This window comes from Colletotrichum gloeosporioides (assembly GCF_011800055.1).
Source record: "Colletotrichum gloeosporioides strain Lc1 chromosome Unknown consensus_66, whole genome shotgun sequence".
NCBI lineage: Eukaryota > Fungi > Ascomycota > Sordariomycetes > Glomerellales > Glomerellaceae > Colletotrichum > Colletotrichum gloeosporioides.
In genome coordinates, this window is record NW_025544711.1 from 790,970 (window position 1) to 804,183 (window position 13,214).

The following is a 13,214-nucleotide window of genomic DNA, read 5'->3' on the forward strand; positions in this document are numbered from 1 at the left end:
GTACCTACCGTACCTACTCCAAAAAAAAAAAAAAAAAAAAAAAAAGGGNCCCCCAAAAAAAAAAAAAAAAAAAAAAAAGGAGGAAGAAGAAGGAAGGAGGGGGAGCCGACCCCGCGCCGGCACCGGCACCTCTGCACAGCTCAGTAGCCTGCAGTGGCATGGAGGGGTTTTCTGAATTCTTGAGCTCTGCCCCTCTCTCAGTCACAGCAGAGCACCAACGCATCTCCAAGTAACGCAGCCTGTCTTCTTCCTCGTGCAAGCGTATCAATAGTCCCCCTTTCCGAGTCAGGTCGTTTGTTCTCCTTGTGCATCCACCAAGTGGAGGACCGGAGAGAAAATTCGATGGTTCGTCCTCTTATGATAGGTACACTAGACGTACAAGCTGGGCTTCGCAGTGCGCATTCCTCGCAGTGCACCCACAATTGCATCCCAGAAGCCCACCGCGAGCGACGCACATGACGTATCAGCTTGGTCCCTGAGGTGTACCTACAGACGAAAAGCGGTATTCTCCTACATACACATCCCGCGTTTGCCAGCTTGTGCCTGTCTCCTCTTCGAATTCCATGCCCCTCAAGCCCGAGCCACAAAAGATCAAACAGAAACCCAGCTACGCATCCGTTCCCTTTCTCCTCTTCTCCTCCTTCATCGTCGTGACGCTGGCCATCCTGTCTTTGCGAGCCTTCCCCCGGCTCTCCCTCCTCTCGAACCACCTCGCCCTCCCCGCAAGCTTTGCCCCACGAGCCATCTTCTTCTCGACCAACGCCAAGAACCCCTCGCTCACCATGTCCTCGTACGCAAAGGAGCTCGAGGTCGCCCAGCTGGCTGTCCAGCGCGCCTCCATCCTCACCAAGCGCGTCTTCCACGAGAAGGCCAAGGGCACCGTCGACAAGAACGACAAGTCCCCCGTGACCATCGGCGACTTCGGCGCCCAGGCCCTCATCATTGCTGCCCTCCGCCACCACTTCCCACAGGACGAAATTGTCGCCGAGGAGGAGGCGGCTCAGCTGCGTTCTGACGCCGGCCTTCGCGACCAGATCTGGGACCTCGTCCGCACCACCAAGCTCGAAGATGCTCAGGCCGAGACCCTCCTGGGCGGGCCCATTGAGACCGCCGAAAGCATGCTCGACCTCATCGACCGTGGCAACAGCAAGGGCGGCGCCAGCGGACGTATCTGGGCCATTGACCCCATCGACGGTACCAAGGGTTTCCTGCGCGGTGGCCAGTACGCCGTATGCCTGGCTCTGATGGTCGACGGCGACGTCAAGGTCGGTGTTCTGGGCTGCCCCAACCTGCCCGTTGACGACAAGGCGCCTTTGACTGCCGACATTGGCTCCAATGCCACCGACAACACGGGTTACGGCGTCATCTTCTCCGCCGTTCAAGGCCAGGGCGCCACCTCGCGTCCCCTCCAGACCGGTGCCATCGCCGACGGCGCATCCATCTCCATGAAGCCCATTACCGAGATGTCGGCCGCAACCTTCTGTGAGAGCGTCGAGGCCGGCCACAGTGCTCACGACGACCAGGCTCAGATCGCCACCAAGTTGGGCATTACCAAGCCCAGCGTCCGCATGGACAGCCAGAGCAAGTACGGTTCCATTGCTCGCGGCGCTGGCGATATTTACCTGCGTCTGCCTGTCAAGGCGACATACCAGGAGAAGATCTGGGACCACGCGGCAGGCGATCTCATCGTGCGCGAGGCCGGTGGTCAGGTGACGGATATCCAGGGCAAGAGATTGGACTTCTCTGTCGGCCGGACGCTGGCAAATAATAAGGGTGTGATCGCCGCGCCAGCCGCTGTACACGAGACCGTTTTGAAGGTTGTCCAAGAGGTATTGAGCCAAAAGTCAAGCTAGATGGGGATAGATCTTTTTTGAATTTGGTCTCTCCAAGACCCAGCAAAATAAATAGTGTACAATAATGGGTCTTCCCTAGTCCATACGGTGATGTACAGGTATACACAGCCCTCTGGCCTGCCTCCCCCGTCGTTTGACACGCCGCAGCTGCTGTTGCAGTAATGCAGGTCGTGATACCACACACAAGAACAGCCGCCCCGCCACCAGTATCGCCGCTTATTTGATCTTCTTCTGCTTCAACTTGATCGTCTGGTCGTTGATGAACACACCCTTGCCCTTGTACGGCTCGGGCGGCCTCCACTTTCTAACCCTTCCAGCAAAGCTCATGATTTCTTCTCGGTCGATGCCCTCCAGCAAGATGCGTGTCGGCGAGGCGAGGGTGACCTTGACGCCCTTGGGAATACCCATCTCGACAGGGTGCGTGAAGCCGAGCTTCAAGCACAGAAAGTCCTGGCCCTTGTATTCCTCCTTGCCGCTGCGCTTCTCGACAGACGCACGGTAACCGATACCGACTAAACGCAGGAGAGCCGTGTGGCCTTCGGAGACACCCATGATGTAGCGCTGAAGATACGCCCATGTCGTGCCTGTGGTGGTAAACAAAGAATCAGTCCGTCGCTCTTTGACTTGTCAAGATACCTGCACGCAAGAGGGAAGCAAGCATCCCAGAAAGGTAGAGGTGGAAAGATAGAAAACTAGATCACTCACCCCACATCTCGCGCTGCTCCTTGATGTTGGAGTCCTCGACAGAGAGGATCGCTCTGCTAGACTCGGCATCCTGCTCAATTTTCACGAAGGGCTCGATCTCGAATTCCAGTTTGCCTATACCGAACACGATCAGCAAAGGCTTCGCTAGGCCCGTTATCCGGGTGCCCAATACGAACCCAGAGGTCCTGTGACAGAAACCGTCCTCTTGTACACCTTCAAGTAGCTCGTCGGGTCCCTTTTCAGCAGAGGTTCGCCAACCAATAACTCTACGCCAGGAGGAATTGACAGAGGCGTCCGGCCAAGTTTCGAGGGTCGGATGGGTGTTGCGGAAAATTGGCGTCGGGGCAAAGACTGCAAAGCCGGCACAAGAAATGCCGGAAGCGTCGTGGACGGCGAGGACGCCAGAGCCTGCCTCAACGCCGTTCCTCTGCTAGGAGCAAGCATTGTGGTCGTCGAATGGCGAGTTACCTCCCAGTTCGCGCGTATATGGTTTGCTCGATAGACGGTCGTGAGGGTCTTCAGGAACTTTTCCCATGACTTAGTCATCAACAAAGGACCCACTTCAGAAACTACTGCAATTGGCTGGTACCAGCTCAGCTTCGCTTGCAGCTTCGGTGTTTACGCCAGAAAGGTTTCCAACAAGTGATTTTCACAGAGAGAACTCGCGTTCTTACCTTCCTTCTTACATGGGTATGAGGGGGGATTCACAGTCATTGATATTGGCCAGTAGTTACAGAACATCGTCTGATTCTTCGTACTCGAATGATACGTCAGGCGTACTACTAAGAGAGGTATATCTAGAAGCCCATATTCTGGCAAAGCCAGAGTCGCGAAGCGAAATTCCACCACGGATGGAGCACATTGGTGGGTGTTGAGGGTGTGGCACTAGGCGTTAAGCAGTTGTTAGACTGTGCTTAAACCTCCTCCTCAAGAGGAGCCTCCTCCTCGTACTCCTCCTCCTCCTCGTCAACACCAGCGTCCTGGTATTGCTGGTATTCGGAAACCAAGTCGTTCATGTTGGACTCAGCCTCAGTGAACTCCATCTCGTCCATACCCTCACCAGTGTACCAATGCAAGAAAGCCTTGCGACGGAACATGGCAGTGAACTGCTCACCGACACGCTTGAACAGCTCCTGAATGGCGGTGGAGTTACCGACGAAGGTGGAGGACATCTTGAGGCCGCGGGGAGGAATAGAGCAGAGGGCGGTCTGGACGTTGTTGGGGATCCACTCGACGAAGTAGGAGGAGTTCTTGTTCTGGACGTTGCGCATCTGGTCCTCGACATCCTTCATGGCGACCTTGCCACGGCTAGAAGGGGAGTTAGCAAAATCATGGAAAAGGAATCATTCGTGTCAACTCACAAGATGGCAGAGCAGGTCAAGTAGCGACCGTTGCGGAAGTCAGAGGCAGCCATCATGTTCTTGGGGTCGAACATCTGCTGGGTGAGCTCAGGAACACTGACGGCGCGGAAAGAGTGGGCGCCACGGCTGGTCAGGGGAGCGAAGCCGACCATGAAGAAGTGGAGACGGGGGAAAGGAACCATGTTGACAGCCAGCTTGCGCAGGTCAGAGTTCAGCTGACCCGGGAAACGCAGGCAGGTAGTAACACCGGACATAACAGCAGAGACCAGGTGGTTCAGGTCGCCGTAAGAGGGGTTGGACAGCTTGAGGGTACGCATGCAAATGTCGTAGAGAGCCTCGTTATCAATGCAGAAGGTCTCGTCGGAGTTCTCGACCAGCTGGTGGACGGAGAGAGTGGCGTTGTAGGGCTCGACAACGGTGTCGGAGACCTTGGGGGAGGGAACCACGGAGAAGGTGGCCATCATGCGGTCGGGGAACTCCTCACGGATCTTGGAGATCAGGAGGGTACCCATACCGGCACCGGTACCACCACCGAGGGAGTGGGTGATCTGGAAACCCTGGAGGCAGTCGCAGCCCTCAGCCTCGCGGCGGACAACATCGAGAACCTGGTCGACGAGCTCGGCACCCTCGGTGTAGTGACCCTTGGCCCAGTTGTTGCCGGCACCAGACTGGCCGAAGACGAAGTTGTCGGGGCGGAAGAGCTGGCCGAAAGGACCGGCACGGACGGCGTCCATGGTACCGGGCTCCAAATCGACGAGGACGGCACGGGGCACGTACTTGTTGCCGGAAGCCTGGGTAGGAGCGAAGGTCAGTACTCGTCAATATGTTTATCTTGCACTCTTGGGGCTATAAGGTAACAAACTTCGTTGAAGTAGACGCTCATGCGCTCGAGCTGGAGCTCAGAGGTGCCGTTGTAGCTGTTCGAGTTTAGCGGTCAACCACCAATGTGGACAGATAAGGGGCATGACATACACTCCATTGCTGTCTAGGCCGTGCTCGCCAGAAATGTTTTGCCTATTCCATCGTCAACATCTGCCGTCCTCGCAAGTATGATATTGCCGGGTCGTCGGCGGTCTCGTCACGTACCAGAAGGCAGCACCAATCTGGTTACCCTGTACAAGGAGGTTAGCCCCGCAATCAGGCGGTTGGATTTGGCTTAGGAAGACTTACGCACTGGCCGGTCTGGAGGTGAACCTGTAGACAGAAAAGCAGCAGTCAGCAAAACATTCCAGACTAGGAGGTCGATGATTGACAGGCGTCGCGCGTTTGTTGAGCAAAGAGGTCGGGTAAAAATGTCGGCGGGGTACGCTCAGGGGCAGGGCGGATAAACGCGTCGCAAGGCGTTGTTGTGATTTGTGGTGATGGACTGCAACTTACAATCTCACGCATTTTGGATGATGAAAGACACTGAGTTGGGCTTGACCGAGGATAGGCGATGAGAAGAGCTTGAGAGCTACGCGCGAAGCTTCAAGTCGGACGTGGTTGGGGTGGAGGTGGATGAGGTCGAGAGGATAGGTAGGGGGAGAGGTTGTTGATTTTTGTTTGCGGGTGGATGTGATTTTGTTCACCGCCACGGGTCCGACACCACGCCAGCGAGGCCAGAGGAGAAGGGGTGCAGCTCGCTTGTTTGCTGCTTGGGCCCGTGCATCCCCGTATTTGGCATGGTCTCAGTGCAAGGCACCCGCCAGAGCCAATTGACGGTGGGGTTGGTTGGCCTTGGGTTGTGCACTTGAGGTGGCAGCAACCTACCTAAGGAGACAGCACTCAATTGGCAGGTACGTATCCGTTGGTCCCTGTATCCGTACCTACTTAAGGCATTGAGAAAAACCTCTGATACCTAAACTCGTTACTTTGCGATCCGAGACTCGGATCATCGACGAGAACTAGGCCTGCTGAGGCATCTGACTACCCACGTTCATTGTCTGGAGACTGGAGAGCATCCTGGAAGAAGCGCGACAACAGGAGCAGAGCGATTGGGGGCAGCCACGACTTCTCGCCGCTTACCGAAAGTCAATGTCCAATAAAGAGTAGCCTCGAATGGCATTGCTCGGCATTGGCCTCAAGCGCTCTTCAGAAACGCTAAATTGTGAGTGGGGCTTCGCCTTACAGGGGACTCCATTGCTCCAAATGAGCTTCCGGTGTGACCTGAGAGCCATTTCAACCTGCCAGCCTTATTGACCAGGGCGATCACAATCGGGACAGTATCTAGAGAACGGCTGTCTCTCCTGTGTCTACGGTACCAAAACCATCGTCCCCTGAGCTCAACCGACGATGTTAGTAGAAGGGCGACAGTATACGACAACACAGTGCCGACAGTATGAAGGGACTTAACTGTAGAGACAGCGAAAGAGAGACGGGAGCCTACAGACAGAAGTCGCCATAGCACGGTAAAAACAGGTCTCCGGTCTCAAAATACGAAAGCATATTGACAGGCATCAGACTTGCATTGCAACGCGACATAAAACCCTCCCTACGTTGACGACTGGTACGACTAGTGGGCCTTGACGACACCCGCTGCGTCCGCCTGCGCAGCGATTCTCTTCTTGTATGCCTGGACATCTCCTGGGAACTTCTCGACCGTTCCGCCATCACACACCCAGAGCGATGTGCATACAGTCTGCAGCATGGTGACGTCGTGAGATACCATGAGCACGCCGCCCTCAAACTCCTTCAGCGCATCCGCGAGAGCATCCATCGCTTCAATATCGAGATGGTTGGACGGTTCGTCAAGAACTAGGATATGCGGGTTGGTCAAGGCCAAGCACGCAAACGCGACACGCGACTTCTGACCTCCAGAAAGCACAGCCATCTTCTGCAGACCCGTCGTTCCCGTGATACCAAACGCACCCAGCTGTCTGCGATATTCTTCGTCCGTCTTTCCGGGGTAGGTCTTGGCCATGAAGCTCACAGCGCTCATCGTGAGATCCAGCGCATCAACGTGATGTTGGGCAAAGAAGCCTACACGCAGACGCGGGTTCTGTGAAATAAGTCCAGACGTAGGTGACAGTTTTCCGATCAGCAACTTGAGGACAGTTGTTTTACCTGCACCGTTGGGTCCGACAATACCGATACGGGAGTCCAACTGCACGTCGAGGTCCACGTTGCGCAGCAAGATGTTCTCCTTGCTGTAGCCAAACGTAACCCCTGTCATCTGGATGATGGGGGGAGACAGCTTTTCGACCTCCGGGAACTTGAACTTGACGCTGTACTCGGTCTCTGGCGGCTCCAGCACCGGCATCTTCTCCAACTTCTTGATACGTGACTGGGCTTCGGAAGACTTCGCCGCGTTGTAACGGAACTTGTCGATGAAGGCTTGGAGATGGGCTCGCTGAGCCATCTGGTTCTCGTATTCTCTCTTGGCGGTTTTCTTGCGCTCTTCGCGAGTTGCATAGAAGGACTCGAAGTTGGCACCACGGTAGTAGTCGAGACGTTGAGAATGCTGGTGGATGATGTCGGTGGCAACCTCGTTGAGGAAGGCTCTGTCGTGAGAAACAACCAAGACAGTGCTAGGGTATCCCTGGAGGTAGTTCGACAAGAAGGCGATGGAGGGAACGTCCAACATGTTTGACGGTTCGTCAAGAAGCAGCAGGTCGGGTTCACAGAAGAGCGCTCTAGCCAATGCGAGACGCATACGCCATCCACCGGAGAAGGTCTTGGTCGCGTTTTGCTGGCGTTCGGCGGAGAAACCAAGACCAGCCAGAATACTTGCAGCTCTCGATTCAGCCTTGTCGGACTCCATCTCTGCCAACTTGCCCTGGATGTCGCCGAGTCTGTTATCCAGAGCCTCTCTGTCTCTGTCGAGCTTCGCAGCATCTGCAGAAGTGTCCGCCAGTGACGCTCGCTGAGTCTCAATGTCTGAGAGTTTTTGTGTAATTTCCTGTGCCCAGTCAGCACCGTTACCCTGGGAGAGATTGGACGCCCATATTGCCGGCAACTCACAGCTTGCTCCTTGAGGAGGACCTTGCGCCAGACGTCGGCGTCGAGCACGGCTTGAATTGCGGGCGTGTCGTCGCCAGTGAGCTGGGAACTCGTCAGAAAGAGGGCATCCACGGTGCGTCTGACACGATCGTTCTTACCTCCTGCTCTACGTGAAGAATGGTGATGTACGGTGGGATCGGCAGCTCTCTACGGGACAAGGCGCGCAACAGAGTAGATTTACCAACACCGTTGTGACCAACGAGACCGTACCTGTGACCATATGCCAAGGTGAAGTTCGTGTCGGTCAGGATACGCTGGCCACCAATCGAGACGTCGACGTTGTCCAGCTTGATGTCTTTCGTCTTGTTCCCACCAGAAGAACCCAGCTGGAGCGGGTTGACTGCCATGTAGAATTCTTCGTAAGACTGAGTGGACTCCGGCTCGTTCAGTAGCTTGGATGCCTCATACTCGACGGTCTTGAACGTCTTCTTCTGTTGCTTGGCGGCAATCTTGCGCTCGGCCTTCTCGAGTTTCTTTCTGTCGACCTTGGACTCGACCTTGCGAGCATTGGCAGACTCTAGATCAACAGCACCGGTGGCCACAGCGAGGGTGGAAGATATGTTGCGTTGAGAGCCGACTTGGAAAGTCTGGTCGAGGCGCTTCACAGCCGAGGGCCCACTGCGCTGAGCCCCGTTTGCCTCGCTATACTTTTCAACCCATTTCTCGACGAGTTTCTCGATTTTCTCCTGGAGTTTGGCATCCGGCTTGCCAGAAGCTGAGAGCAACAGCTCAGTGACCGTGGAAGCGGCCTCAGCAAGAGGGGACGGCCCGGATTGCTCCTCCTCATCGGACCAAATGGTCGAGGCATGAGTCAAGTAGCCAACCGAGTACTCGGAGAGCACCGGGTCGATGTTGGGCAGGACAGTTCTGATTTCGGCTTCCATGCTGGGTAGAGGTTGACCACGATATACAACTTGACTTGAGTGAAAATTCCGAAGACGGATTCGCCAAGAGCACTGGCCTGGTATCGTCTTGTCGCCTTGAAAGTACAAGGTCTGGGTCACAGAGAGGCCTAGGTTGAGTATTCCTCGCTTGTCAAAGCTAGATCAGCGACTCAGCGTTGTGTTGGCTAGCGTTCGTGATATCACAATTCGCCTGGGGCTCAGAGCGTCAAAATGTGGGACTGAGAACTGTACCCAGGTCGTGGTGCCACGGCCCTGATCCAATGTGAGTAGGTACTGAGGTCGAAACCTACCCCCACTATGTAGGAAGAACTTCGGTCCGGGAAATTTTTCGCTGACCTCCACCTAACCGAGCAGTACCTACCTGTAACCTCAGTCAATGCAAGGTGCTGTTGTGCTCAGGGCATTGCAGCCGATTACAGTCAGCATCGCCGCAGCGTCAACTGGCTGCCAAATGCAACCACGGCCGGGCCCTGCAGCGAGCACGTCGCACTCTCTGGTTTTCTTTGAACACTGCTTCTCTGCTAAAGATGGTGCCACTGTCGATTCTAAAGTAATTCTATTACCCCTTGCGGCATCTGCTAGTTACAAGGCAGCTCAGCATCATTTCCAAGTCGGACACACGCCATCTCGACACCGGCAGTGCGGGTAAGTCAACGAGCGGCTGGCCCGAGCCCATGGAATCGGACAAGACATTTGGGTAGAAGGAGCTTCTTTGAATCAGAACGAGTTCACCATTTGCCTGTGCTTCCTTGTCACACTAGGGCAGCTTTTTCGAAAGGCAAAAGCCATCGCTGTCACCAACATTACATCGCTGCTCGTTGATGAAACCTCTGGGTCTCGATCCACTGGAGGCGAGCTGAACAACTCTGCAGAGCCTAGCTCGGACGACAAGAACGAAATGGGATTGTCAACAGTGTTGGCTGCGGGCCGGGTACCCTGCCCTTGACGCGATATGGCGATATGCGGAGCTTGACGACCGCGTCGCAGGCTTTGCGCGTCTGCAAGTCAATCGTTCGTTATCGCGCCAGCAGTGGCTCAGGACAGCACGCGAAGACGTGCCGGGAACTATCTGATGAGTGGCGGCCAATTGTCAGAGCCTGAGAACCCAATACCTTGTGCCACCAATCGACACCTGCGTAGACACTGCCGCAGCCCAACTGCCATAGGCACGTGACGCCACACGTCACTACATGTACCTTCTCCAGGCAGTACCAGCAGTTACCAATCCAAGCATCCTACATCCCACTCTCGTTGCACCAACAGCGATGAAAAGAACAGGCTGCTCTTGCGCCATGCTACGCCACGCACCGAAGATCTGTCCAGGGATCCCAGCTTTCACTTAACGTTATCCCAATGTTATTGCCGCCTCGACCAATGTCTCAGAACAGCATCTCAAACCATCTCGCATCTTCCTGCTTGGTCATACGTGAGCAAGCAGGACCAAGTTCGCTGGGCAACATGGCCGAGATGTCTCGGATCGAAATGAGCCACGAGTACGATGGCGTCACATGACTGCCATCCAGCAGGAAAGGCTGCTGCTGCTGTGGGCTTTTGAATGAGCCGCGCCGGAGCGGCACCTCATGGTCTTAGAAACCCTTGTTGCAACGTAAGGACGGGCTTGGCTCGCTACATCGGCAAAGTCCCTGTCATCCTATCATATCACGTTATGTCCATTGCTCCTCACGTCCGTGACGGATCAGAACCAGGAAGGATGGGATTCCCCCGTTCCGGATGACATCGGACGCTGCAGCCAAGTGGAAACGTCAGCTCACCATCGGTATCGCTCCTGACCTCTTCCCGAAGGAGCCTTGGACCTTTTTGACCTATTTGCGATGCACCTGTTCAAATCCAGTTTGCGCATTATTAAGGGCACTGTCCGGATACAAAAACCTCGACACCGGTGAGATGGCAAGCCGGGTGTCTCGCCAACCGTGCACATGCGACGGCGTCCATTATTGTCGAGACGGAGGATACGACATCCACCTGCAGCGAGAGTAGCAATCTGACGCGGATATGGCAGTCGGGATATACCATCTGGGTATCTAACTCCTCCCAGGAACGGCCAAACCCTATCCAGGCGATACGAACAGTTTTATGCCCGGTGTAAAAGGACAATGGTCAGATCTCTTCGACACTCGGGTTTGCCCAGACTAAACGTCAACAAGGATGCAAGCTCTGACTGCCTCATTCCATGTTGAAAGTCTCTGGGCCAAAAGGCTAAATAAGGCGCATTCTGTCTTTGATACTGGAACTTCCCTGTCCTGTACGAGAGCTTTCGGTGTCAGGCACAAACTCACTGCTACTCAGGCCCACTTGGTCGTTGAGGATTCATCTTCATCATTAGAGACTTTTGCATCGAGCCCTAGGCGTCTGATTCGAGGTCTGATTCGAGAGATCCAGAGTACCGGGGTAACCCCCATCTTGCCTCGTGGACAGCGGGTTGCAGAGACATTTGGTTCGCATTGGACTGGATGACGAACAGTGGCCTAAACCACTCGGGGGGTTCATCCTCACGACTAACAAATGGGACCACAGTTGCTGGAGGTTCACATGCGCGTTGGTGCTGGACAGCCGCCAGCAGCTTTGAATGGAGCAGAAACTCATGCACAGTCTGCAGAGTACCCAGAATCATCACTCATGAGCACTTGCGGACAAGATTTCGTGCATTCGCATCGCCCCCGTTTCCACTGCTGCGTCGACTCCTCCGATGTCCTTGACCCGCGCGCCACGGACTGAGGCTCCTGCTGTCGTTTCAAGTGTAACTCGGCTATTCTGCTAGCAGTGCAACTGTCCGTGGGGACACTTTTGTCAAATAGGTACGTTGGTGAGCCCAGAGCGCAAAGCTGTGCGCTGCCTCCCTTGGCTTCGATTGGCCATAAGCGAATGCACCCGTTGAAAAGCTAGCTTCTGCTGCAACGCGCTGGCGGAATCCAACTGGACTGGCTCCGGACCCTGGACCTTTTTTCCAAGCTTTTCCCTTCTCAGATTGACGCGGACAAATGATCTGGCTCATCGGGACGGTGGACCCCCCCTCTAATTGCCGAATACTTGGTAATAGAGAGCCTACTTGGCCAACTCTTGACTAAAGCGTCGACCAAGAGACGGAACGATAATTCGAAGCATTGCCTTGGCAGCGTTCGCCGGTCAGATTGTTTACGGACTTACTCGCCCGGCCATGGCTACGGTGTATCCGTAGCTCGTTAGCTGTTGATAGCGAGATGGCGTTTCCTTCTACGCAGTACGCTTCCAAAATCAGGTCATGTGGAAAGGCAGCTTAGCCTTGTTGAATAGTGCCAACGTCTTATGGCAGGAGACGGACCTTAGGTCTCTTCGACTTGGGACGACACCAGTACGACGACTACGAGAACGACAGAGGCGGCTGGAAGTTGAATGAAGTACCAGTCGCATAACAGTAACGCGCCAAATCAGCGTTTGATCCGTCGACCTTCGTCCGGGACCCTTGATTGAACTTTTATTGTTCTGATCGGCCCTCTCGCTCTCTGTCTCTGCCTTCCAAGATGGGACCATTACACCGACAGAGGATGCGATCCCCGCAACTGGCAAGAGTCGAGACTAGTTCGGGCCCGCAAATTATCTGCCAGCTTCGAGGCTCAGCATGTACTCTCACCACGGTGGTCGGCAGGATTGATTAGACACATTTTTACAAGTTCCCCAACGTGGATCATCCGGGACAAAGACGGGGATTGATCCAGCGAAACTCACCGAGCACTGGACAATGGCAGCCAAAAGCCACCGTACGTACGGATACAGCACGCCCATAGCCGCAGGCAGCATCGAAGGTCTTAGGCCCCGGGCAGACGAAAATGCAGGGTGGCCGCAAGTCGCAATGGCCCCCGTTCGTTCTTCTCGAAGGAATCCACCAACTAATGAATACCCGCCGCTCTCTGACACTAGGACCGAGTTACGCCGCCACTAAGCAGGCGACGCCGCAATATGGAAGCGTGCGGTGTTGACGAATGGAGGAGCCGCTCTAGCGGTAAGACGGAATAGACAGCCTGCTCGGCAGGGAAGCTATCCGGCGTATGGTCTAGAGAAAGAGGGAGGGGAAAAGCATGGAAGCGGGAGTGTACCGACACGAAGCCGTCAAGTACACGCCCGGGCATACTCGCTTGCTGGCTTGACGAGACGAGGACGAGGCTGGCGGTCAGAGATGGCGGTCATCCACCGCCTCGGCCGACTTGTTCACATCTCTCACCTCTCTGCGATGCCTGAGTAAATTGATTGGAGGGTGCGGAACAGCTATATTGCGTAATTATCCCATACAACCATAGGGCAATGCGGGAGCTGGACAACTGCGGGCGAGCCTTCAGGTGACAGAAATATCGTCAACTTTGTTGCGGCCGGGTGCGACATGATCTTTTTGTGGATCCAAGTTGATCAGGTAAGGTCGG

The 13,214-nt window shown here is 55.1% G+C and overlaps 4 protein-coding genes across 4 annotated transcripts; 1 reads left to right on the top strand and 3 right to left on the bottom strand.

Moving 5' to 3' along the window:
• Positions 1 to 563: 563 nt before the first annotated feature.
• On the top strand, positions 564 to 1,853 carry GCG54_00014863 (3'(2') 5'-bisphosphate nucleotidase; the record flags this gene model as incomplete). Its single annotated transcript, XM_045414684.1, has 1 exon — positions 564 to 1,853. One exon carries the CDS (start codon positions 564 to 566, stop codon positions 1,851 to 1,853), a length of 1,290 nt encoding a protein of 429 aa, XP_045260806.1.
• Positions 1,854 to 2,069: 216 nt separating this feature from the next.
• On the bottom strand, positions 2,070 to 3,104 carry GCG54_00014864 (54S ribosomal protein L6; the record flags this gene model as incomplete). Its single annotated transcript, XM_045414685.1, has 3 exons — positions 2,070 to 2,437; positions 2,559 to 2,985; positions 3,027 to 3,104. 3 exons carry the CDS (start codon positions 3,102 to 3,104, stop codon positions 2,070 to 2,072), a joined length of 873 nt encoding a protein of 290 aa, XP_045260807.1.
• Positions 3,105 to 3,472: 368 nt separating this feature from the next.
• Positions 3,473 to 5,308, bottom strand: GCG54_00014865 (beta-tubulin; the record flags this gene model as incomplete). Its single annotated transcript, XM_045414686.1, has 7 exons — positions 3,473 to 3,866; positions 3,920 to 4,710; positions 4,782 to 4,836; positions 4,892 to 4,933; positions 5,006 to 5,031; positions 5,090 to 5,113; positions 5,297 to 5,308. 7 exons carry the CDS (start codon positions 5,306 to 5,308, stop codon positions 3,473 to 3,475), a joined length of 1,344 nt encoding a protein of 447 aa, XP_045260808.1.
• A 1,102-nt stretch (positions 5,309 to 6,410) lies between these two features.
• On the bottom strand, positions 6,411 to 8,781 carry GCG54_00014866 (Protein GCN20; the record flags this gene model as incomplete). The annotated part of the gene is made up of 3 exons (XM_045414687.1): positions 6,411 to 7,820; positions 7,859 to 7,939; positions 7,996 to 8,781. The coding sequence occupies 3 exons, from the start codon at positions 8,779 to 8,781 to the stop codon at positions 6,411 to 6,413; spliced, it is 2,277 nt and encodes a 758-aa protein (XP_045260809.1).
• Positions 8,782 to 13,214: the final 4,433 nt, after the last annotated feature.